At 42.5% G+C, this 25,625-nt stretch overlaps 2 protein-coding genes across 2 annotated transcripts; both read right to left on the bottom strand.

Moving 5' to 3' along the window:
* Window positions 1-182: 182 nt before the first annotated feature.
* On the bottom strand, window positions 183-8,032 carry LOC133961785 (zinc finger and SCAN domain-containing protein 2-like). Its single transcript, XM_062397140.1, has 2 exons — window positions 7,710-8,032; window positions 183-1,932 (listed from the first exon to the last, which is right to left on the bottom strand). Exons 1-2 carry the CDS (start codon window positions 8,011-8,013, stop codon window positions 851-853), a joined length of 1,386 nt encoding a protein of 461 aa, XP_062253124.1. The 5' UTR covers window positions 8,014-8,032; the 3' UTR covers window positions 183-850.
* Window positions 8,033-10,910: 2,878 nt separating this feature from the next.
* On the bottom strand, window positions 10,911-16,760 carry LOC133961788 (zinc finger and SCAN domain-containing protein 2-like). The gene is made up of 2 exons (XM_062397142.1): window positions 16,029-16,760; window positions 10,911-13,844 (listed from the first exon to the last, which is right to left on the bottom strand). Exons 1-2 carry the CDS (start codon window positions 16,321-16,323, stop codon window positions 12,808-12,810), a joined length of 1,332 nt encoding a protein of 443 aa, XP_062253126.1. The 5' UTR covers window positions 16,324-16,760; the 3' UTR covers window positions 10,911-12,807.
* Between the last annotated feature and the right edge of the window lie 8,865 nt (window positions 16,761-25,625).

Genomic DNA, 25,625 nt, shown 5'->3' with positions numbered 1-25,625 from the left:
AGCACTGTTAAAAGGCTATGTTTTTTTTAATCAAAATAAATAAGCAGTTATCACTATTGTACTTGTTACATTTTGTCCCCACACACTTAAGCACAGTCACAAACCAAGTAACACAAGCATATTCACATCAAAACCACTTTCCCTTTTGACCCCACCATTGTATCACAAAGACAGACACCATATTAATAAGTTCATCATTTATTCATTGGCATCACAAACCTCATTCATTCATTTATTAAATTCAAAGCTTCACACACCAAAGCCATGGTTTCATTTTAATTAGGGCCTGAGCACTGACAGACAGTGAGGCCCTTTTGAAATTGTAAGAATTATTATTATGATTATTTTTCAGTTAAATGAATTGGCTTTTTGAGGGCTTTAACATGCTCAAATTCTTACCAAATAATCAGAAAATTAGAAAGTGGTTAAAATGTACGCATTCTGGAGGAATTTTCTAGGGGCGTGGCAAAATGGCTCAACGGTGCCCCCGAGAGCCCCGACGAGAACCCTGATATACCGATCTTCATTACATTAAATGTCCACTTGATGGCGAAGTAGAGCAAATGAAGCACCATGAAAATAGATAAATTATGTAGTAATCAGTAGAAATAAAAAGATATATAAACAAAAATCTTTTGTGTTAGTCAATGAATTATATTTTCTACGGGCATAAAAACTGTTAATATTCTATTTAAAACAGTGAACTATGAATATGTATAAAATGAATATGTGCTGATAAATCCTAATTAACCTTTTATTGCAAAGGTTGAAACTGAATCACTCCTCTCCTTTATGAATCCTCATGTCTTGTACAGTAGGACTGCATCTTAAATCTTTTACCACACTCAGATCAACTAAACGGTTTCTCTCCTGTATGACTCCTCTTATGTGTATTTAGATGGCAACTATGGCTAAATATTTTACCACATTCAGAGCAACTAAATGGTTTCTCTCCTGTATGAGTCCTTATATGTGCATTTAAATGGCCCATTTGGCGAAATCTTTTACCACACTCAGAGCAACTAAACGGTTTCTCTCCTGTATGACTCCTCTTATGTCTATTTAGACTGCCCCTTCTATTAAATCTTCTACTGCACTCAGAGCAACTATACGGTTTCTCTCCTGTATGAATCCTCATATGCGTATTTAGATGGCCCCTTTCACTAAATCTTTTACCACAATCAGAGCAACCAAACGGTTTCTCTCCTGTATGACTCCTCATATGTGTATTTAGATTGCCCCTTAGGTTAAATCTCCTACTGCACTCAGAGCAACTAAACGGTTTCTCTCCTGTATGAATCCTCTCATGTCTATTTAGATCACCTCTCTGGTGAAATCGTTTACCACACTCAGAGCAACTAAACGGTTTCTCTCCTGTATGAACCCTCATATGTGCATTTAGACTGCCCCTATGGTTAAATCTTTTACCACACTCAGAGCAACTAAATGTTTTTTTTTCTGTCTTACATCCCATATCACTTAAAGGCTTTGTGTTATTTCTTGTATTTAAACCAGTCTGAGGTTCCCTGGTCTCCATCCAATCATCCTCACTGACTTCAGTCTCAAAAGAGTCTTCAGCCTTGTCCTCAAGACCTGGTTGTAAACGTCCATCAGGACCTGAGTTCCTGGCTGGTTCTGGTCCTCCACAGTCCGCCCTGTTCCCTTTCCTCCCACTCGGATGAAGCTTTGATGATTTAAGTTTCTCCTCATCTTCTTCACTCTTCACAGCGACAGGAGTCAATGTGAACTTGATATCAGCCTCCTCTAGTCCTATAAGCTGCTGTCCATCCTGAGTGGTCCACGGTTCCTCCTGCTCTTCTTTAATGTGGGGGGGCTCTGGGTCCTCCTGGTCCACAGGGGGGCTCCACTGCTGCTGCTCAGGGGGAACCTCTTCTTTAATCACCATCAGTAGCTGGACGTCTGCATGACACACTGAAACACAAATGCACACATTTATCATTTCAGAGTTTCCTGAAGTGTTTTGAAAAAAATCGTGTTGTTGTTTAATGTCGACTGTTGTGATTTTTGAATGATCGCATTCAAGAGGCAGAGATGTTGAGGTCGTTTACAGTTGGTGTTACGACTGTTGGGATTTTAAATTTGTATTTTCTCTGTGTGTGTCTGTGAAGATATTTATGGAACTGTTCTCTAAACAATAAAGCAGAAGGTTGGGGGCAGGAGCAGTTTGGGCCAGACACACATATATATATATATATATACATATCATTTTTACCTGACGTACATGCTGAATGCACGTGATCGCACGATGTGTTGGCGAACAGAGTTTAGGAGAGATGTAAGTTAGCCATTAGTCCGAAAACATGTCAGCCCACGATAAAAAAACAGAATGTAGAGTTTTTAACGAGACATGGACTGCTAAGAATTTATTTACTGAAGTCAAGGGAAAGCTGTGTGCTTAGTTTGTGGAGAAAAGATCGCTGTTCGTAAGGATTACAATTTGAATCGCAATTACGAGACAAAGATGGAGAGACCTACAGACACTTGACCAATGAAGAACGTGCACGGACATCGGAAACTTTGCTAGCTAAGCTGCAGAAGCAACAATGTTTTTTTGACCAAGCTCTCCACATCCAGGGATGGAGCTGTCAAGACCACCTTTGTGATATCCCACAAAATCGCCTAAAGGGGTAAGCCATTCTCTGATGGGGAGTTTATCAAGGAGTGTTTGGTGGACTCTGCTAAACTAATATGCCCTGAGAAGAAAGAGGCATTTGAGAACGTGTCTGTGTGTTTTCGTGACCACATCTCTGCCCAAACTTGAAAAAACTGCTTGATCAACCATAGAAGGGTGCAAAGGACAACTCAATTCTTCTTATTCTTCCATTTTTTATTTTCTTGATGTTTGATTCTTTCAGTGGACATGAGTAAATCAAGGAATCGAATAGAATGAATAGGTTGATAACCTTTGAAAACAGAAAAAGACATGCATTAGTCTCAAATAAATTAATAAACCAGTAGCATTTTCCTCTCAAAATGACCCCAGGTCCTTAGTTCTTAATCAAGTTCAGAATTAACAAACAATTCCAATTAACCTCGACTCTGAGTTACATAAAGTATCATCATAATTAATTAACCCCATCTAAAGTTTTCAACAAAATTAGCATGCTAAGGTTATTCAACTTATAACTGTAATTTAATAATAATAATCATATGTATAAATAAATGTATATTAATAATAATAATTAAAAACAGTCGTGGAGAAGCAGGATCTTACTGCACCATCCACATCAAAGTTGTTCTTTCCTACCAGTTGCGTCTTTCAGATTGATCAGGAGCTGTTGTCATTCCTTCTTCCCAGGAGCAAGTGCTAAGACTAGCTGACTGCATCCAAACATTTTGTGCCATGCATTCCCAGTGGGTGCGCAGGCAAATATGGTCCCCTTTAAGAGTTCCTGTTGGGCTTGGGTTCCACCACCATCTCTTGTGTGGTCGCCCTCTGCAGGTTTGGAGTGTAGAGTGCTTTGTATGTGCTCTTGAAATGAATTGGGGTCTGACACAACAGTGTCCCTCTCCAGACGAACCCTAACGAGAAGGATCGAGGACATCGCAGGATATCTCGAGCTTCAGCTGCAAAAGAAAGTGGTAGATTTTGACTTTTTCTCCTTGGCTCTGGATGAGAGCTGTGATGTCCACCACACAGCCCAGTTACACATCTTTGTAGGTGGGATGACGGAAGACTTTGAGATTACGGAGGAGCTGGCAGCAATGCAGTCAATAAAAGTGACGACGACTGGGAGTGATTTGTTCACGGAGTTAACTGCTGTCTTGGACAAGCTGGGACTCAAATGGGACCAACTGGCAGGTGTTACAACCGATGATTGTCCAAATCTGACAGGGAAACATTTCGGACTTTTGAAGCAGATGCCAGATAACTGAGGGATATTAACCCATATATTAAATTGCTTTTTTTGCATTGTATTATACATATCATGTTACTGATGTTGGAACTAAATTTATCAGGGCAAGAGCATTGAATCACAGACAGTTTGTTGCACTTTTTGAGGAGCATGAGACTGAACATGGGGACATAGGATGCCACGCAGCTGTCGGATGGATCAGTCTGAGCAAAGTGCTTAAACGAGCATGGGACCTGAGAGCAGAGATTCGAGTTTTGTGAAAAGAAAGGGAAGGACATCCAAGAACTCTCAGATGCAGACTGGATGGCAGATCTTGCATTTGCTGTTGATGTCACTGCATTAATAATGAGTTAAATACCAAACTGCAAGGCATGGGCCTATTTGCACATGAGATGTAGAGCCTGGTGAAGGCTTTCATGAGAAAGTTGCATTTTCTTTCAAGCCAGTTGAAGGGTAACATTCTCAACCACATGCCAACACTGAAAGAAGCCCCACCATCAGTTGATCACCTCCTCAGGTACTCATCCATGTTAGGGGCACTGCATGGTGAGTTTTCAAGAGGATTTCAAGACTTCAAAACAGTTCAGTGCAGTGTGGATAATGCACCTAGTGATGTTCAGCTCGAACTCATTGACCTGCAGTCTAATAAACTACTGGCAGGGCACTTTAAGTCAGTATCACTGCTGGAGCTGTATTCTTCTCTCAAAGAGGAGAACTTTGAATACATGAAGAGGCATGCTCAGAAGATGTTGGTTCTCTTTGGATCGACTTACATATGTGAACACATGTTTTCTGTGATGAAGTTTAACAAATCCAGATACAGATCCTCTCTCACTGATGATCACCTGTCAGCTGTCCTTCGCATATCCACCTCAGATATTCAACCTGACTTCAGTGCACTTGTTCAAGCCCAAAACAGACTAGATTTCTCTCATTGAACAGGAAAAAAAGAAGAAACAAAACAGCAAATGGGGTGATTAGACTATCTTTCTTAAACAGAAACCTTCGGAAGCGTATTGATTTCACTTGAAAAAAAAGATACAAATCCTGTTTTTCAAACTTTTTTTATCTCCTGTTTTTCACAAGATAAAGACCATGTTTTACACTCAATTTTTTTCCCCATGATTTTATTTTGAAAGTGACGTATTGCGTCCATAGACATAGCACCGATTAAAATGGTCAGACTCTCCTTCTGTATAAATAACAATGAACTACAAAAGACTAACATAGCCGAGCAGTTAGTTCTCTTATACTGTCAGGAGGCCTCAGCCGAGAAAGGACATGAGAGATGGTTATGGAATCGGGACAACACACTCGTTTATTTTCCTTCACACTTATCTCCATCGTACCCCTTTCAAAGCAAGGGTCCTAAACACCAACCTGCTTATAACAGGAACTACACATCAATCTTCGATCAACTTTATCAGGGATAAAGTTGTGGAGAAATATGAAGCAGGGTTAGGTTATACAAAAATATCCAGAGCTTTGAACATCTCTCTGAGCACCATAAAATCCATCAGAAGAAAATGGAAAGAATATGGCACAACCGCAAACCTACCAAGAGGAGGCCGTCCACCCAAACTGAAGAGTTTAGAGCTGAGGTGGGAGAATCTGTCCACAGGACAACTATTAGTCGTCTACTCCACAAATCTGGCCTTTATGGAAGAGTGGCAAGAAGAAAGCCATTGTAGAAAGGGATCCATAAAAAATCCCGTTTGGAGTTTGCCAGAAGCCATGTGGGAGACACAGCAAACATGTGGAAGAAGGTGCTCTGGTCAGATGAGACCAAAATTGAACTTTTTGGCCTCAATGCAAAACGCTTTGTGTGGCGAAAACCCAACACTGCTCATCACCCTGAGCACACCATCCCAACAGTGAAACATGGTGGTGGTAGCATCATGCTGTGGGGATGCTTCTCTTCAGCAGGTACAGGGAAACTGGTCAGAACTGAGGGAAAGATGGATGGAGCCAAATACAGGGAAATCCTTGAAGAAAATCTGATGCAGTCTGCAAAAGACTCGAGACTGGGGCGGAGGTTCATCTTCCAGCAGGACAATGACCCTAAACATACAGCCAGAGCTACAAAGGAATGGTTTGGATTAAAGAATGTTAATGTCTTAAAATGGCCCAGTCAAAGCCCAGACCTCAATCCAATAGAGAATCTATGGCAAGACTTGAAGATTGCGGTTCACAGACAGTCTCCATCCAATCTGACTGAGCTTCATCTTTTTTGCCAAGAAGAATGGACAAACCTTTCCATCTCTAGATGTGCAAAGCTGGTAGAGACGTACCCCAAAAGACTTGCAGCTGTAATTGCAGCGAAAGGGGGTTCTACCAAGTATTGACACAGGGGGGTGAATACTTATGCACCCAACAGATGTCAACTTTTTTGTTCTCATTATTGTTTGTGTCACAATAAAATTTATTTTGCACCTCCAAAGTACTATGCATGTTTTGTTGATCAAACGGGAAAACGTTTATTTACGTCTACTTGAATTCCAGTTAGTAACAGTACATAATGGGAAAAAGTCCAAGGGGGGTGAATACTTATGCAAGGCACTGTAGCACCGACAAAAAATGGTCAGACTCTCCTTCTGTATAAATAACAGTGAACTACAAAAGACTAATATAGCCGAGCGGTTAGTTCTCTTATACTGTCAGGAGGTCTTATATTGTGTAGTTCCTGTCATAAGCAGGTTGGTGGTTGGGACTCTTTTTTTGAAAGGGGTTCTATCGATAGAGAAAAGTGTGAAGGAAAATAAACGAATGTGATGTCCCGATTCCATAACCATCTCTTGTGTCCTTTCTCGGCTGAGGCCTCCTGACAGTTCTAAAAAAGAGAAAAGAAAAGCGAGCAACAGTACCTCCTCGACCATTGGATCCCAGAGCAGGACATTGCCTGGGAACAAGTTTACGGTAAATTGTCATATAAAGCACCCTGTTATTCATTTTCCATTGACATTTTACTGACCAATTTTTAAATCTCACAGTAATAAGGGCTAAGAGTGGGTCCCTTTTCAGCTCAATACGGGACGGGTGCTATTGTTTCTGAATACAGGACGAATCCGTTTTTCAGGGGACGGTTGGCAACCCTAGATGCAGCTGACTGTGGTCCCTGGACAATCTGTTTGAACCGTGAGCTGGTGGCTCTTTAAATGTGGGCTCTTTAAGGGTAGCACTGTGCCCCCTCCGGACCTTCACCCACCGCCCTGGGCTCCCGGCTGCACGTGACCGGTCTAGGGACTAATAGCTGAGGCTAAGATACGTGCTAAGCTAAGTGGCTTCACGGCGGCTAAGCTAACTACAGCTAACGAAGCTTCTAAGCTGCGGATCCTCTCGCTTCCATCGCTACCAACACACTGCATTTATTACATGTAGCACTACTGTTAATGGAGGCGGAGGAGTCAGTGAACATGAGACACTCGGAGCAGGAGAGAGAGAGAGAGAGAAGACATCGCTGCTGTCTCCGCCTGTTGGACTACGAGGCTGAGCTCACACAGAACACAGAGTCACGGAGCACCAGAGAGTAGGGGCTGGTCTGTGTGGCTGTTTAACTACAGACCGGTGATTGTAGCCGTAGTGATGCAGAGAAACAGCTGTTAGCAGAGGAGCTAGTTCACAGAGCGACCACGACCAGCGACTGGTAAACAGGAAGTGACGATGTGAAGCAGCACGCTTAATGTAATGACGTAATCATAACATTTACTCTGACCAGTAGAAGCTTATCAAATGAATATGAGTAGAATTGAGTTCAGCCTGTTGGTGCGGCCCTCCACAACTGTCCATGTTCTCATGGACAGTTGTGGACCCCCCCATGCTCCCGGGACTGACCTGCTCTGTGCAGCCGGACTACGGGCTGCATCGCGGCATCGAGCAGCCTCCTCTGGCGGCAGACCTCCCGCTGGGACCGCTCTGTCCGCTCCACTCGCTCCTCGGACTCTAACAAGGTTTCCTCCAGCCCCGCGAGGATCTGCTCCCCCGCAGCCGCGAGCCGCTCGGTGAGCATCGCTCTCAGCTCCGGGACTCGAGCCTTTCCTCCTCCTTCCTCCACCTGCAGCAGGAAGTCTTCAGCGGCAGCGTTGATCCGCTCGTGTACCAATGGTACCAACACCCGCAGCAGCTGCACGGAGGACATGTTCCTCCTCTCGGAGTCTCTGAGGGGACAAAGACAGTCAGCGGCAGGAAACAGCGACTGCGAGCCAGCAGCGCCCCCTGTTGGACTGGAAGACGAAGAGGAAACGAAAGTACTAATACTGCACAGTAGAAATACTCTGTTACAAGTACTTGTAAAACATGTTGTAAAGTATAAGCAATAAAATAAACTTTACCAATTGTGGAAGAAGAATTCGGATCATTCACTGAGGTAAAAATACCAAGACAGTAAAGTAGGAATACTCAATAATAAATTTAAACAAACTCCGACAGTAAAACCAGAAATAACAATCCCCAGTGTGGGGACACACTGACCTCTAGTGTTGAGATCACATCAACACAACCAACCTCAATAGAGAACCCTCTTATTGATCTCTCTGTTCTTTGACCCTGATAGGAAGACGTGAAGGAGAATTCTGTCTATGTTCCAGACCAGTAACTCAACTGTTTTGCCCGTGGACACTTCAGCCATCAGGTGGGAGGAGCTTGGGATTTAACCAACAACCTCCTGGACAACTCAGTCCACTTTCACAGTAAAGTATCCACGAAGTTTCATGAATTTATATCCTGAGAAATTATACTTTTCAGTTTGACTGAACTGTCACTTCCTCAAAGTAAGCAACTACAAAAGGAACATTGTGCTTTTACTCTGAAGACAAACAGGATGTGATTCTATGGATCTTATTGCCGTGAGAGATATCAGAACCAATAACAATTATCAAATGATATTTTCTGGATTTTGAAGAAGTAACTTGTTAACGATGCTCAGTAATGTATCTGTAAGAGTGTTTCGTAAATAAATAAATAAACATGAACGTATGTTTTCAACGTGTTTTCCTGTTACAGGTGCCGGTTAACCACACACACACAACCACACACACACACACACACACACACACACACTCTTAACCAAACACACATAATCATTACTTCATTAATATGAATTTGCAGTAACAGCAGCTTGATGAGAGAAAAGTCCAATGAGTTTTTAAATAGAGTTTTCATTCACCTGCAGAGATATTAAAAAAGTTTATAAAAACCCACATGAAGCAGGTTTGAGTGTCACACTGATAATTAAAGAGGAATAGACAGACATAGGCCCAGAGAGAGAGAGAGAGAGAGAGAGAGAGACATAGACCCATAGAGAGATAGATAGAGAGAAAGAGAGAGCGAGACCCAGAGAGATAGAGAGAGTGTTGATCCAGTAGGTGGCGCTAACACTGAATACACACTCATACCCCATCGTCGTTTTCGGTTGCTTTGTCGGGATCTTTGAGCGAACTGTTGGACGAATTTCTTACAAAACACATAGCACACCATTCAATGTAATGCAACGGGTTTATTTATAGGTCTCGTGATTGTGTGACAAAATTTGTGGGAGGAGAAGCGCCGAAATAAAGACGAAAGAAATATGCTTCACCCTGCAATGCATTGCCATGGGGTGCAAGCCCCTAATAACAAGGCCCAGTGTCACAGAATGGAGAGGTGGAATGGATAAGCTAAATGACTCAGCAGATTGAACAGCAAATAGGAAAAAGGGAGAGTGATTCATTAATTCATTCAGCTACTTATTTCTCCTATTAAGATGCATTTTCAAATGGATTTTTTTTTTATTTCCCCCCCCCCCTCCCTATTAGCACTGTGGGGCTGTGGAGTTAGACAGCTCATTGGCTTTCCATTGACTCGGAGATCATAAAGAAGCATTTACGTTTTTTAATAATCCCAGAAAAAGAAAAATATTGAAATAATTAAGATAATCAAACCTGATGTGACCACTGGTACATAATCCTCAGTTTAGCAGACACCACCACTGCTCAGTTTATTTTTATAGATGTCTTGAAAATAAGATAAGTCATCACTATTATCAATCTCCTAGAGTTGCAACTACCTATTAAGGGAACAAATTGTTTCATAAACAAAGTCACTTGAAAAGGAACACTGTGCTGAGCTTCACTCTTCTTGAAGCTGTGCCTAACAAAACACACTAGACGGCACCAAGTTAATACTTACTTCAAACTTTTGTGAACAAAAAATCGTATACAATGAGACCCCTGGAACGTGTTCACAATGACTGATCTATCATGAACAGACAAACAAAAAAGTCTCAAGGGTAATTTTGAGAAACACAACAGGAAGGCCGCCATTTTGCAATTAGTGGCCATTTTGGCCATATTCCACATTTTTACTTTGAGGTACTTGTACCAGGGCTTACATCAGATCAACTTCAAATTTAGATGAAAACAAACATAATTAAACATTAAAATTACATTTCTACAATTTGTAGGACTGCAAGCAGCACTGAATAGTTGCATGCGTTTTGCACACTGCGGCAAAGATAAACGCTTCACTTCCTGCGTCCGTCACGTGATGTCGATCCTTGCCTGCTAATTGTTCATTAGATTAAATATGTTTGTTTTGAATCACTGCCCTGTGATCTATGTTATTTATATAGATCTGTGATCTACTGAGTCCAGTATCACACATATTGACAGACGGCGCCAAAACATCCCAGCAAAAACACAAGCATGTAAAAAAAAATCTCAAATTTTAGAGATTGGGGACATCACAGCTGTCTTTGAATTTAACAATCCTGCCGTTTGACATTTACCGTCATTCATCTCAACAAGGGTCCTCCTTCATCGCTGCTCCGCTGTCCGTGTGGGAGTGTAATGCTGCGTTCCAAACGACTCGTATGTCAGATATTCAGACCTGAAATTGCCCAGTTCTGACTTCACATCAAATGTAAGCAAACATGTCTGACTGTGAGAAGCTGATTAATTCGTCTCGTGATGAGCCAATTCAACTTTAGACAGTGCAGCCTCCAATCGCACAGAAAAAAAGAAGAGGAGGGCGACGACCCCGTTATCTTTTTTTCTGACTTTTATTCTTGGAAACACATTCAATACATAAAGGAGAACACAGACTGTCACTGAATTTCACAAAACAAGAAATCATTGTTTTAAAACAAACATTTAATAATATGAACTAGTTAAGAACACATGTTCATACTGTGCAAGGTCCACACTTTAACATGAAAATGAGATGAAGGACTTGAAAAATAGATACATTAGGTAGAAATCAGAAGAAACAAGATATATAAACACAAATCTTTCGTGTTATTCAATGAGTTATATTTTCTAGGGACAAACAAACTGTTAATAGTCTATTTAAAACAGTGAACTATGGAAAAGTATAATATAAGTATCTGCTGATAAATCATACTAAAACTTTTGTTGCAAAGGTTGAAACTGAATCACTTCTCTCCTTTATGAATCCTTATGAATCCTCAGGACACACTCTGTAAATTTCCCCTGCTGTGCGGATGACACCCAGTTATACTTGTCAATAAAACCTGAACAAAGTTATCAATTAACTAAACTTCGAGCATGTCTCAAGGACATAAAAACCTGGATGACCCGCAATTTTCTCTTATTAAACTCGGATAAAACAGAAGTTATAATACTTGGCCCCAAACACCTTAGAGATGCATTATCTAATGATATAGCTGCGCTAGACGACATTGCCCTTGCTTCCAACGAAACAGTCAGGAACTTGGGAGTGATCTTCGATCCTGATTTATCCTTTAATAGTCACTTAAAACTAATTTCTAGGATGGCCTTTTTCCACTTGTGTAATATCTAAAAAATCAGACATGTCCTTTCGCAAAAAGATGCAGAAAAACTAGTCCACGCCTTAGTTACATCAAGACTGGACTATTGTAATTCATTATTATCAGGCTCCAGCAGGAAATCGTTAAAGACTCTACAGCTTGTCCAAAATGCTGCAGCACGTGTCCTGACGAGAACAAAGAGAAGAGAGCACATTTCTCCAATATTAGCATCGCTACACTGGCTTCCAGTTAAATCTAGAATAGAATTTAAATTCTCCTCCTCACCTTCAAGGCCCTTAATAATATAGCGCCTTTTTACCTTAAAGAGGTGTTAGTACCTTATCAACCCACTAGAGCACTCCGCTCCCAGAATTCAGGCCTACTTGTCGTCCCTAAATTCTCTAAAAGTAGAGTAGGAGCCAGAGCTTTTAGCCATCAAGCCCCTCTGCTGTGGAATAATCTCTCTTTCCAGCTACTCCTTCCTCTTCTCCATTCTTACCCCCCTTCCCCGGACTCCCTTTGCTTTAATCGCCTGCAGATCCAGGGCCTCTGTGGCCGTACTGGATTACGATTTGAGGATCGTGAATCAGAGGTCGCAATGGTGGATCCAGTATGGCGGATTCTATATCGTGTGGGTTGATAAAAGTGGTAATGGCGGATCCTGTGTCGCGTTGGCATCAAATGCGTGTGGTGGACCTGGACCGAGGTCGGCGGCTCATGATAGATCCTAATAAGCGGCAGTGGACAAGGACTGTGGACTAAATTGGCATCTGACCTGGATGGTGGATCATGATCCTGCTGGTTGCTGATCATAGACCATGGTTGCAGCTGGACTGCTCGACACAGCTCATTGAAGTTATTCTTCAAGATATTTACCCTCTTCAATGTTGCATAAAACTTTAATCTTGATGTTTTCCTACACGTGGCATCTATTGCACTTCTGTCCATCCTGGGAGAGGGATCCGTCACATGTGGCTCTCTCTGAGGTTTCTACGTATTTTGACCATGTAAAAGGGTTTTTAGTAGTTTTTCCTCACTCTTGCTGAGGGTTAAGGACATTGGATGTCACACCATGTTAAAGCCCTATGATATACAAATGAAATTTGATTGATTGATTACATGTCTCGTACAATAGGACTGAATCTTACATCTTTAACCACACTCAGATCAACTTAACTGTTTCTCTCCTGTATGAATCCTCATATGGTCACTTAGATGGCCCCATTGGTTAAATCTTTTACCACACTTGGAGCAACTAAATGGTTTCTCTCCAGTATGACTCCTAATATGTGTATTTAGATGGCTCCTACGGGTAAATCTTTTACCACACTCAGAGCAACTAAACGGTTTCTCTCCTGTATGACTCCTCTTATGTATATTTAGATCACCCCTTTGGTTAAATCTTTTACCACACTCAGAGCAACTAAACGGTTTCTCTCCTGTATGAATCCTCATATGTGTATTTAGATGGCAACTATGGCTAAATCGTTTATCACACTCAGAGCAACTAAACGGTTTCTCTCCTGTATGAAGCCTCTTATGTCTATTCAGATTGCCCCTTTGGTTAAATCTTTCACCACACTCAGAGCAACTGAACGGTTTCTCTCCTGTATGACTCCTCTCATGTCTATTTAGATCACCCCTCTGGTGAAATCGTTTACCACACTCAGAGCAACTAAACGGTTTCTCTCCTGTATGAACCCTCATATGTGCATTTAGACTGCCCCTATGGTTAAATCTTTTACCACACTCAGAGCAACAAAACATTTTTTTTTCTGTCTTACAATCCATATCACTTAGAGGCTCAATCCAATCATCCTCACTGACTTCAGTCTCAGAAGAGTCTTCAGTCTTGTCCTCAGGACCTGGTTGTAAACGTCCATCAGGACCTGAGTTCCTGGCTGGTTCTGGTCCTCCACAGTCCGCTCTGTTCTCCTTCGTCTCACTCGGATGAAGCTTTGACGATTTAAGTTTCTCTTCATCTTCTTCACTCTTCACAGCGACAGGAGTCAATGTGAACTTGACGTCAGCCTCCTCCAGTCCTTGAAGCTGCTGTCCATCCTGATTGGTCCACGGTTCCTCCTGCTCCTCTTTAATGTGGGGGGGCTCTGGGTCCTCCTGGTCCACAAGGGGGCTCCAGTGCTGCGGCTCAGGGGGAACCTCTTCTTTAATCACCATCAGTTGCTGGACGTCTGCAGGACACACTGAAACACAAATACACACGTTTATCATTTCAGAGTCTGCTGAAGTGTTTTGAAAAACTTGTGTTGTGTCGTTTAATGTCGACTGTTGTGATTTTTGAATGATCACATTCAGGAAGTAGAGATGTTGAGGTTGTTTACAGCTGGTGTTACGACTGTTGGTATTTTTAATTTTAGCTTCTCTGTGTGTGTGTGTGTGTCTGTGAAGATGTTTATGGAACTGTACTCTAAACAATAAGGCAGGAGGGTGGTGGCAGGAGCAGTTTAGACCAGACATATCTATATAGCCTAGATAAAGATATAAGACTCTCACATAGTGACTTATAATAACCGTTGCTGCTTTGTGTTAATCTTGAAGTTCGTTTAGAATGTGTGTGCGTCACATCGCTGCTCGTCATATCCTTATTCCAGTACCAAGAGGGAGGTACTACGCCTGTGCACCATCGAGGAAGAACCGAGGAAGCCTTCCCCTCGTGATTGACCAATTCTGTTATAACCTCTGTTATAATATATAATAACCGCCGTCCGTGTAGTGCGACTTGTGACTGTCTGGTGCCGCTAGAGGGCCGGGGCTGTGCTTTGGGTGCCCATTGCTTTGCATTAACTTTTCATACCTTTTCATTACTTCTTAATAAATACTTGAAATTGAACCAAAGCGAGACCGGCCCTTCTCACATTCAGGATAAATGAAAACGCAACGACACGACCCAGATCGTAAAGGAAGCAGTATAAAACAAATATTGAAATCACGATTATTCAAACGATTAATTTTGAGTTTAAAAACATGATGCATTTATTCCTTATTTCTCTTCACTTTGTAAATGAGAACTTTGAAATTTCCTCTCGTTATTAAATGTCCCCATCTGCCCCCCCACTACAAGCACACATGTAGGTGTTCCTTTACCCTCGAACAACTACATTGAGCGGGTTACATACAACAATAAGCGGCTCACTGGCGCGGAGAAATGCGTGTCCGGTGTGAACAGCCAAGCCGCTGCGCGCTTTGGAATGGACTCAATTGGCTCAGGCACCGAAATGAAGCACAGAAATCTGAGTTGCATTTCAGTCCGGGTAGGTACCGGTTGTATTGGAACCGGCTCTCGGTACCCAACCCTACTTGAGAACGAGTGCCAGTCAGCAGGGCCGCGTTGAATGCTATGGGAGAAGGACTGAATTCTGAAGGACATTCAATTTCAGAAAATCTTTCAACTCGATTATATTAGTTTGGAGATCGTCTGACCGAAAAAATCGAAATCATGATTCAAATTCGATGAATTGCACAACCCTACGCTAAGGCTATCTTTACTACTGTCAACCTGAATATTAAAGTCACCCACAATAATAATTGTATCGGTCTTTAGGACTATGTTTGATAAATCACTATGAACCTAAGGAGCATGGTAAATATAATAAGACATTCAAATGAGTTGTAGCCGAGTTTAGGATTAGGATTATTTGATAGACTGGAGTTAAAAATAGCAGCAACTTCACCTCCTCGGCCGAATTCTCTGGGAACGTGTGAATTTATATGCTGGAGGGGGGAGTAGATTCATTTAGACATATTCATCTGGATCCACGTCTCAGTGAGGGACAATAAATCTATGTTTTAATCCGACACTAGTTCATTAACTAAAATAGCCTTTGAAGACAGCGATCTAATGTTTACAAAAACACTTTTTAAAGTATTATTTTCCTGAGTTGTTGCAGAGGTTGTGTTAATTTGTATTTTGTGTTTAATTCTCGCCCTGTTATTGTTTAATTTAATAATTTAATCGGGCGGTACACAGACACAATCTCTATGGGGTTGTGTGACTGATCCAGAGTGAGCGCAGAGAAGTGTGTAGCACTGCAGCTCTGCTTCCTGGTCCCAACTCTGGGTTGTCATGTGATAGACTGGCTCCTAGATAAGAGAGCTGCTCCATCCCAAGTGTCCTGAACGCGTCTCTCCTAACAAGACCAGGTTTCCTCCAAAAAGGGATGCAGCTGACTGTGGTCCCTGGAGAATCAGTTTGAACCGTGAGCTGGTGGCTCTTTAATCGTGGGCTCTTTAAGGGTAGCACTGTGCCCCCTCCGGACCGTCACCCACCGCCCTGGGCTCCCGGTTGCACGTGACAGGTCGAGGGACTGCTAGCTGAGGCTAAGCTACGTGCTAAGCTAAGTGGCTTCGCAGCGGCTAGCGGGACTGACCTGCTCTGTGCAGCCGGACTACGGGCTGCATCGCGGCATCGAGCAGCCTCCTCTGGCGGCAGACCTCCCGCTGGGACCGCTCTGTCCGCTCCACTCGCTCCTCGGACTCTAACAAGGTTTCCTCCAGCCCCGCGAGGATCTGCTCCCCCGCAGCCGCGAGCCGCTCGGTGAGCATCGCTCTCAGCTCCGGGACTCGAGCCTTTCCTCCTCCTTCCTCCACCTGCAGCAGGAAGTCTTCAGCGGCAGCGTTGATCCGCTCATGTACCAACACCCGCAGCAGCTGCACGGAGGACATGTTCCTCCTCTCGGAGTCTCTGAGCGGACACAGACAGCCAGCGAAAGGAAACAGAGACTCCGAGCTTCGAGCCAGCAGCGCCCCCTGCTGGACTGGAGGACGAAGAGGAAACGAGAGTACTAATACTGCACAGTAGAAATACTCTGTTACAAGTAGTGATGTGTCCTCCCGTGTCGAGGCTTCGAAGCGTGTGTCGAGTAATCGAGGATGATTTTTATGAAGCGCGTATCGAGGCTAGAGTTGATGACGTATGTGATGACGTTCGAAGCCTCGCGAGCCGGCCGAGCACGTCACTGATTCAGGAAAGGGTTCGCGGGTTTGGTGTGCGATTCAAAATAAAAGGGGCCGCGAAACGCAATCGATTCCCCCCCACACTACTTGTCTTGGGACTTTATTGTGCGTTTGCTTGCAATATATGCTGAGTATTGGAGGGAGAAAAGGAATTGATTTCCTAACTTGTACAATCTTGCGGTATCTTTTCTTTGTACCCCAGCATCATCTGTGCGCTGTGAAATGATCGTTTCTAAAGCAGGCGAAATTTTCTAAAAACTTAAACCGCCTGAAACCCAGCACTGTTGAGAAGCTGTTGTTTTTAAATAAAAATGAATTAACTGTTATCCATTTTGTACGTGTACGTGTATTGGCATCACAAACATCATTAATTCGTTTATTCAATTCAAAGCTTCACACACCAAAGCCATGGTTTCATTATAATTACATTACATTTAATGTCCACTTGATGGCGCAGTAGAGCAAATGAAGCGCCATGAAGCTCGGCCCATGAGCGAACCAATTGGATGGAAAGCTTCAAAGCTTCATGAAGCTTCATCTCGCCATCACTAGTTACAAGTACTTGTTAAACATGTAGTAAAGTATAAGCAACAAAATAAACTTAACCATTGGTGGAAGAAGAATTCAGATCATTCACTGAGGTAAAAGTACAGAGACAGTAAAGTAATATTCCATTACAAGTAAAAGTACTAAGACAGTGAAGTAGAAATATTCAATAATTAAATTAATCAAACTCTGATAGTTAAACCAAAATAAATGAACATTTCTAGGACTGCAAACAGCAGTGAATGGCTGAGCACATGCATTTTGGAGCGTGCAAATGTTTCCCTTCCTGCGTCCGTCACGTTAATTAGCTGATTAGATTTGAGTGGTTGGGGGTCAAAGGTCACGATGATTCCTATTAATATGTAACCTGTCAGAAACACGTGGAGGAACTGAACTGCTCTCTGCGATAATTCCAGTAATTGAGTTAACAATCACAACAGTGTTTTTGTGATGGATCGTTTGTTCCTCAGTCACTCGCAGCTGTAAATAATTCAGAGGAAATCATCAGGTCAATATTTACAGAAACCATTAAAGAAATTCTTGGAAGCTCCGAGGGCGATTGTGCGAATGCGGCGTGTTGTGTCTCTCGAGCACAGCCAGTCCCCCACTCTCGCTCACGGATGAGGAGACGTCCGGTTCTGTGTGTCGATGAAGAGGAGGAAATGATTCTACTTCATGTTCATCGTTTACTGGGAAAAACACAGCATCCAGTCTGAGGTCTCATCAATGTGTCAGGTTCCCTCCGTCTGTCCAGATTCTCCTCAATTTGTTTCAATTGAACGTCATCAGTCTTTTCTTAAGAGAAGCTGCCATGAAAGTAATTTCATTTTAGACGTTTTTCATGTGCAAAATACAAAAAGGGAAATTAAAATGACAAATTCTCAGCATCTGTTCATGCGACACTTTGAGCAAAAGGCTTTTCTACTTTCTGGTAACTATCATCCTGTTGCAACTGCCCTTTACTTTATACAATTTATTTACAAACCACCACAGTGAAATGTGTATGTAATGGACATACTCTGCATTTATTTATTTATTTTTATTCTATTGCCTTTTTGATTCATTCACGGGGGGGGGGGACAGTGTAGCCAATAGTTTAAGCGAGACGACTGTAAGACACGATGAACAGTGAAAAAAGACACTTTTGAGTCTTAAGAGGAAAATTATCACAACGTCCACGGCGGTCGCCATGTTTGCTGCCGTTAGAAACCCTGGACTCTGCGCTGCCCTCTAGTGGACGTGTTGCCATCGAACGAACAATCAGCGCGGTAGTTCTTCTTCTGACCACTGTCAGTAGCATCCTACAGTGAAAATGAGTTTCTCTCGACCGGCATGAATAGCGCCTGTGTTTGAACATATATAAAGATTATTACAATATACAAGTTCGTACTTGTCACGTTTGCTTCTCACGAAACGGGACACGAACCCACGACTCGTCTGGTGTCGTCTCATTCCCGTCTTTTCCCTGATTGAATGGCCTCCTCCTTTGTGATACACACACTTTTCCCTGGTCTTACTCTGGATTTCAATTTCCATCACATCTGGACGCTGAAAGGCGCCTTTGTGCAACGAGCGAACAATGAGGAGGGAGTCGGAGAAAAGAAGATAGCGAGTGAGGAGCGAGGCGAGTTCCAAAGAACCTTCCCGAATATACTTTTCCCAGCGCCAAACTTACATTAACCTCCTCCTGTTCCATTGTGGGAGATAGTGCGGTGCCAACTGAGAAAAAAAGGTCAGAGCTGAATAGTGTCATTGCGTCCGTGAGGCAGCGAGAAGCCTGCTGCATTAAGGAGTCTGTCGGCTCAGAGTGAAGACAGTTATTTGGGAAGGAAAGAGAACAAAAAAACTGATATGTCTCATAAAACCACTGATAGATTAAGAAAGGGAAACTCTACCTTAGTGACAGTGGGTTCGGCGTTAAAGCCTCGGGCAAATGAAGGGTATTAGATCTCCGAGGAGGAGACGTGTGATTTGCTTTGCATGAATATTCAGCCTCTCTCTGTTTCTGCTGTAAAGCCCTCAGGATTTTAGGAGAGCGTTGATTAAAAGTGAGCAAACACTCGACTCGGGTTCCAGCTCGGCGCTGTAATAAAACTGTGTTTACTGTATCAGTCCCGGAATTAATGAGACTAAATGGTGAGCAGAGTTTATCTGTGGAGATGAGGCGGATAAGCTGCTCGGAAAATCCTCAAAAGTTCACGACTCAACCGCTGGAGATCAGAAATAAGAAAAGTTACAGCGTCGGACTGGGAAAAGGATCTTTGATAGAGAATGTAAGGATTTTCTGTAGGAAAAGAGAAAAACACATTTTCTTTAGGCGTTTGTTCGGTGTTCTTGCAAATTTAGAAAAACAGTGTGAAGAGTCTAAATGTCTGAAGTGGCTCTTCACACGTGAGCTGAACAAAGAGTCTTTGAAACGTTGTCGTGAAGCGTGATGGACAAACACAAAGATTTAGTTCTCATTAGTTTTAGTTTTGGATGGTAAAACTTTTTCACTCAATTCAGCTGTTGAGAATCTTTTAAAACAATTAATTCCCCGTCTCTGTACGAATCAGATGTGTCACGTTCCTACTCTGTTAACCTGGAACTGTTCAAACACAGCCTCACGTTTTACTTGCTACTAAAAGTATATATTACTTCATAAATAATTTAAATTAAATATACATTATGCATATATTGTATATATGATACATCATATAAACATTCCCCTGGACAAATCAAAGATTTCAGACCAGTCAGGAAACATTCAAACTGGTTTGAAACAAAACTCCAGGTCAGACACAAAAAAGGTAAAATGATTCCCCGAACTTTCAGCACTGTGTTTTATCTCCAGTTATTTCCTGTGAAATAAGAGATTATTTCAAACCTTGAGGTTCAGCCTCTTTTGATTTAACCTCCGAAGAAAGTGATTTGTGATATCTGGCCCAACACTGAGTTTATTTACAGCCTGATTGAGTTTCTTGCCCTTTTTCTGTCTGGGACTGGAACTCCTCTCTGGTCTTTTCATTATAAAGTCACTGGCTCAGATTTCTGCATTGGCCGAGGGATCTGATAGTAAAGTGTGACTGATGTTTATGAGCAGTTTGAACAAGACATTTATCAGATCTGAGTTCTCGGCTCTGCAGGCATTTCCTCAAGGCGGAGCTGCAGACAGAGGAAGGAGTGATCTCATTGGTTTAGAGGAGCATCAGTGGCCTCCAGCCCGTAGTCCTGCTGTGTTTTTATTTTCCAGAAAACGATCACTGACAGGAACAGAAAGGGCTTGAAGAAATACGAGGCTGGAAACTCCTGTGAAGTTTGGTGTAAATCTGTGAAAAAGAATAAACGGCTCAACACGACCTGATTTCAAATGCTTCTCTGCCGACAGACAACGGTTCTAAACTGTGTCGTCATCACTATACATTTTCAATTCACGGTGTTCCTGATGCTGCCACAAGATGTCAGCAAAACTAGGTTGTTGATTTTTGCGAAAATACTACGATAAAGGAAACGATGAAATGAAAACTGAACTGTCCATTTGCCAAAGGACGTTTTTGACAGCTGATGGTTCCAAGGTCAAGAGTTTAGTTTAAAACCATCACTGCAAAGTGAGACATTTTCGATTCTACAGCAACTGAACAAACCACCGGCTGAAAAGGATCATGTGAAATTACCAACACAGTTTCTCAACTGAGCTTAACGTCAAGAACAAAGTCGTAACTGATAAGAAACTGGTCACATTACGAGTTTAAAGACAAATTGATTGTAAAATATAGGATTTTATTCTCAGAAATGACATTTTTTACAACTTGTTTCTCGTCACAATAAGTTTTATTTCTTCAAAATGACGTGAATACTCTGTCGTTATTTGCAGATACTCCATAGTTCTCGAAATGTACATATCCACATTCCGGTCGAACAATCATAATCCTGTGAGCGGCGTCACGTTTGAATGATCAAAGCCTGTTTTCATGTCTGGATCCTCCGGCTCCACTCGCTGGAGGAGGACGCCACTCCAAAGCTCAAGGCTGGCATGATAATATTTCGTCTAATGGACCTTCAGACAATTACAGCGCAGTGTGTGTTACTCTATGTTCCTGGAAGCTTTGAACACTCAACCGTAAATTAACACTCAAGGTCCTCATCGAAAGACCCCCCCCCCCCCCCAACACACACACACACAAAGAATTAGAAGGTGATTGGCCACATGTAGAAAACTTGCTGGTGTTGCAGTTTTGCTCCATTTAAAAACCTTCACTGTTTCATCATGATCTTCGAAAACTTTGTATAATAACCTAAAGACTACCGTCTTTGTTAAACTACAACATACATTCATTGATTCATGAATTTATAGATTGTATGTTAAAATAAATTTCCTGTAAATAACAACAACAGAGCTTCATTGCATGTAAAGATGAATATTCTCCTAAATAAACTGTGTGAAACAGAGAAAACATGTGTTGTGTATGAAAACCGGTCCAGATGTTTGGAAAAGCTGCAGTTCATCACTTCGGGGATTTCAAGATGTGATTTTCAGCTGTGACATAAATCAACTAATCGGAGTTGTTGTGTGTTTCACTTCTGTTGAAAAGGCTCCGAACTTTACCATCAGAGACAAAGCTTCGCTCCCAGTGTCACCAGTGCAGCAGAGCTGGAGGTCAACGAGCCTCACTATCCTCCTGGTTGCTGTGCGACACAAATTATAAAAAACGCCTGGAAGAGATGAAAATTATAATTTGCCTCTACGTGGTAATAAATCTGTCTGCGTGTGGCTGAAGAAAAGGGTGAGAAGCTTGTTCTGAAGCTGAGGCCGAGGGAACAAGATGTCCTACCAGGGAACAGAGTGCATGTGTAAGAACTCTTAATGGAGCCAGTTAAAGCAGCTCGTCTTCACAACAGATGATGCAATGTGTCCCGAAAGCTGCTCCTCAAATATGTCTGAATAGGTTTCCTGTTGTCAACAACTATATACTTTATATTTCTCTTTTATTCTATTGAGGGCAGAGGAACTCAAACTGAAGCTGGGTTTCGACCATAGACGATAATTAAAGATGGACGACACATCTCCAAATCCTCTCACTATCCAGAAAGGAAGACAAAATATCTTTGTGATAACGGGGATGGAACCACGAGGTCCCACCGATACATCGACCAATCACCAGTCAGTCTCAGCTGTCAATCATGATGTTTCAACCCCTTTTTTATATCATCAAATAACAAATTAAATCCAAACTGATCAGAAACGTTTCAAACATCAGTGAGACAAGAACAAATCTTCTTTGATTCAAATCGTTTTGAAGTCTACTTTGAGTCATTAGTTTGGTCCATGTCCCGTCCACTCACATGGAGGAGGAGGGGCTCATGAGCTTCACTGCAGCCAGCCACCAGGGGGCGATCAAGATGCTTTGGTCTGTCATGTCGTCCATCTTTATTTATGGGAACAATTTTCAGCCGAGGACGTTAATATTTCCAGCATCTCACTCAAAATATACTGAACTGTGTTTGTGGTTGTGTGTCTATATGTGTGTATGTGTGTATGTGTGTATGTGTGTATGTGTGTGTGTGGCTCAGAAACATCAGGTTTTGGATTCACACACTCAGTCGGATGTTCCTTGTTGTTTTTGGTCTTTTCATGAAATGTGTTGGCAACAGAAACACAGAATATTCCCAGGTTTGTGTTTTCAGTCCAGACTTTGTGGCCTTGGCATTGAAAAAAAGTCATCATGTACTGTAACGAAGGAATTTAATATAAAATCTGCGCCGACTGAAGTGTAGAAACGTCATTTTCTGTCACGAAGCCCAAATCTTTCATGATCAGGGAGGTTCTGGTGAAAAATGTCCGTCAGGGGCTCGGTGTCTCGTGGTCAAGGGCCGAGAGCAGCCGGTGTCCTGCCAGGGAATTCAGAAAAAGCCTTACATTTCCCAGACAGGGGAAGGATTTCCACAGGAGGAGGTTCAAGAGTCCAAGGTAACCTCTCCTGCTCCTCCTCCTCCTCCTCTTCCTCCTCCTCACTCCCACACCGCACCACTCCGAGGATCCGCTGCACAATTAAAAGCTGGCGAACGCTCAAAGACACTTTGTTAGGGAGCAGCTCCGAGGGGAGGAGGTGATGTAATCCTGGATTGTTTTACAGCATTGCACTGGATCTACAGATGTTCTCATTGAGGACCACTTAGGGACAAGCAGAGACTAGTTTGAGGAGGTTCAGGAAAACCTCTAGTGTTTTATACAAGATACACAAAGCTGTGAGCCGACTCTTAAACCACTTAATACCTACGAAAGTAGTTTTAAAGCTGCAGATCTTTTATTTGGCCACTGAGCAATAGGATTAAAACCACCTCCGACATTTCACAGCCTTATATCAATATTATAGGTAAGGATTTGAATTGTATACCAGTGTTTATCAGTTTTATAACATAGAAGTTTGCGGAACTTTTTGTCTTGCAGTAACAGCCACTGGGTCAGTAGGTGGTGCTGCAGAGCCCCCACTTCCGGCATTCCCTGCCCACAGCTGGGCCACTGAAAGTTACCTCAGGGAATCTTCTGTTTCTCTTGAATCTGTGGTAATAATTCAAATTTACTGGACATGCTTAGGAAAGATTCATCTGTACAATTTCCAATGTTATCAGAAGGCGGATCCAAGAAAATCGTTTTTTGACATTTTCACCCATTTCCTGGAGAATAATTAAAATAATGAAACAGAAACATTAAGAAGACTGACATGTATGAACCTTTGCAGCTTGATTGAATTCAAGGGGACGGTGGGTTCTTGGAGGAGGTTTGAACTTCGTTCAGTGACAATCAGCTCTTTATCGTTAGAAGTTTGGAACAACTACGACTTTAAGCCTGGAGCCCAAACTAAGAAACCACCGGGGAGGATCGTGCAGTTGTGTTGTTTTAGGTCCGCAGAACTTTTCCCTCAAACCTGACCAAAGTGCAGATATATCCCAAATGTAAACCTGGTCCAGAGCGGTCAGGACCTGAGACTGACCCGGAGCACAAGGCAACACAGGACGGGCTCAGGGACAAGTCACGGTAAATATCCTTGACCAATTCAAACACCCAAACATCTCTGCAGAAACCTAGAAATGTCCACTGACAGAAAGATGAAAGTTCATTTGAAGTCACATTTATCATATATTCACTCCTAATAGCTCTGGTTTGTTCTCCACCATCATTTCCATCATGAAAACGAAGGTGGTTGACTTTGTTCTTGGTGGATTTGTGTCCGTCTGATTGAATTTGTGTTTATCGCTTCAGTTTTTTTGTTTCCCTGCTCACAAACATAAGTTGTGTTTCACCCACGTCATCAGGATTTCACATAAACTACTGGACGGATTTCCACAGAATTTGGCAGAGGGATCTCGAGGAGCTCCTGCATCACAGAATCTCTCCTTCTGTGTTTCCGTTGTTTGATTTCAGTTTAAATTCTGTTTTCTCTTGTTAACGAATCCTTCACTGCATCGATACGATTCCAAAGAGTTTAAATAAAACTCTTATATCCTTTAAATCTCGCCTTTCTATTTCATTTCCAAATAAACCTGAGACGCCTGAATGATCAGCTCCACCGAGATGAAACCTTTGGTTTTCTCGAGACCCGAGTTCTGCTCGGTTCGTTCAGAGGACGGATCTGTATTGATGCTAATAATCCATCAGCCCTCTTGACCTAACCTGTGCTCCACCTCTGAGCAAAGGCAGCTGAATATTCACTCAATTACTGCAGTAATAGGCAGCAGGCGGATGAAAGCGCCGGGAATCCAGCTCCTTCTCCCCGTCGGTCATTACTGCCGGAGGAGCCGGAGCACAGAGGGCCGACGAGCCACATTCAGACGTGATTAAGGAAAAAAATTTAGGCAAAGGATGAATCAGCCTGCATGCAAAGAATTTAGACTCGGCAGAAGCAGAGGAACCCCACGTCAGTGCAGATACACTGTCCACACACGTGACACACACACACACACACACACACACGTTTCCCAGTCTGAGGGGGAGGGCACGTTTATCTTTCTCTCTCTCGTTGGTCTCTGAGCTACTGGAGCAAAGGCTAAAGGAGAAGAGAGGACACGAGAGGGAACACACAGTACTCCCTTCACTTTTTATGGAAAGGAAATAGTCCTTCTTCGTATCATGCAGCAGTGTGTGTGTGTGTGTGTGTGTGAGCGACCAATATGGCAAATATAATTATCAGAGGATAATTGAAGTAGGAAGAGAAAGAATCCATGAATCAAAACAAGTATTCTGTTTTTCAAAAGGACCAAAAAGCTGAATGAATGAATCATCGGAGGAAAAACCGAACTGAATTCTATCAAACCTGCCGTCTGCGTGGTTTGTGTTCGTCATGATCAACGTGGTCACAAGCTGTGAGATCAGAGAGGATCATGTTTTCATCTGCGTTGGCTTGTTGTTTTTTGAAAAACTAGCAAACTGAAGTGGAGGGGTGAGCCACGACCCGAGGACAATAACATGACACGTCAAACCCGTTTTT

The sequence above is a fragment of the Platichthys flesus genome, chromosome 10 (genome assembly GCF_949316205.1).
Source record: "Platichthys flesus chromosome 10, fPlaFle2.1, whole genome shotgun sequence".
Taxonomy (NCBI): Eukaryota; Metazoa; Chordata; class Actinopteri; order Pleuronectiformes; family Pleuronectidae; genus Platichthys; species Platichthys flesus.
The sequence above is the reverse complement of the archived record's forward strand: the minus strand, read 5'-3'. Positions and strand labels throughout refer to the sequence as shown.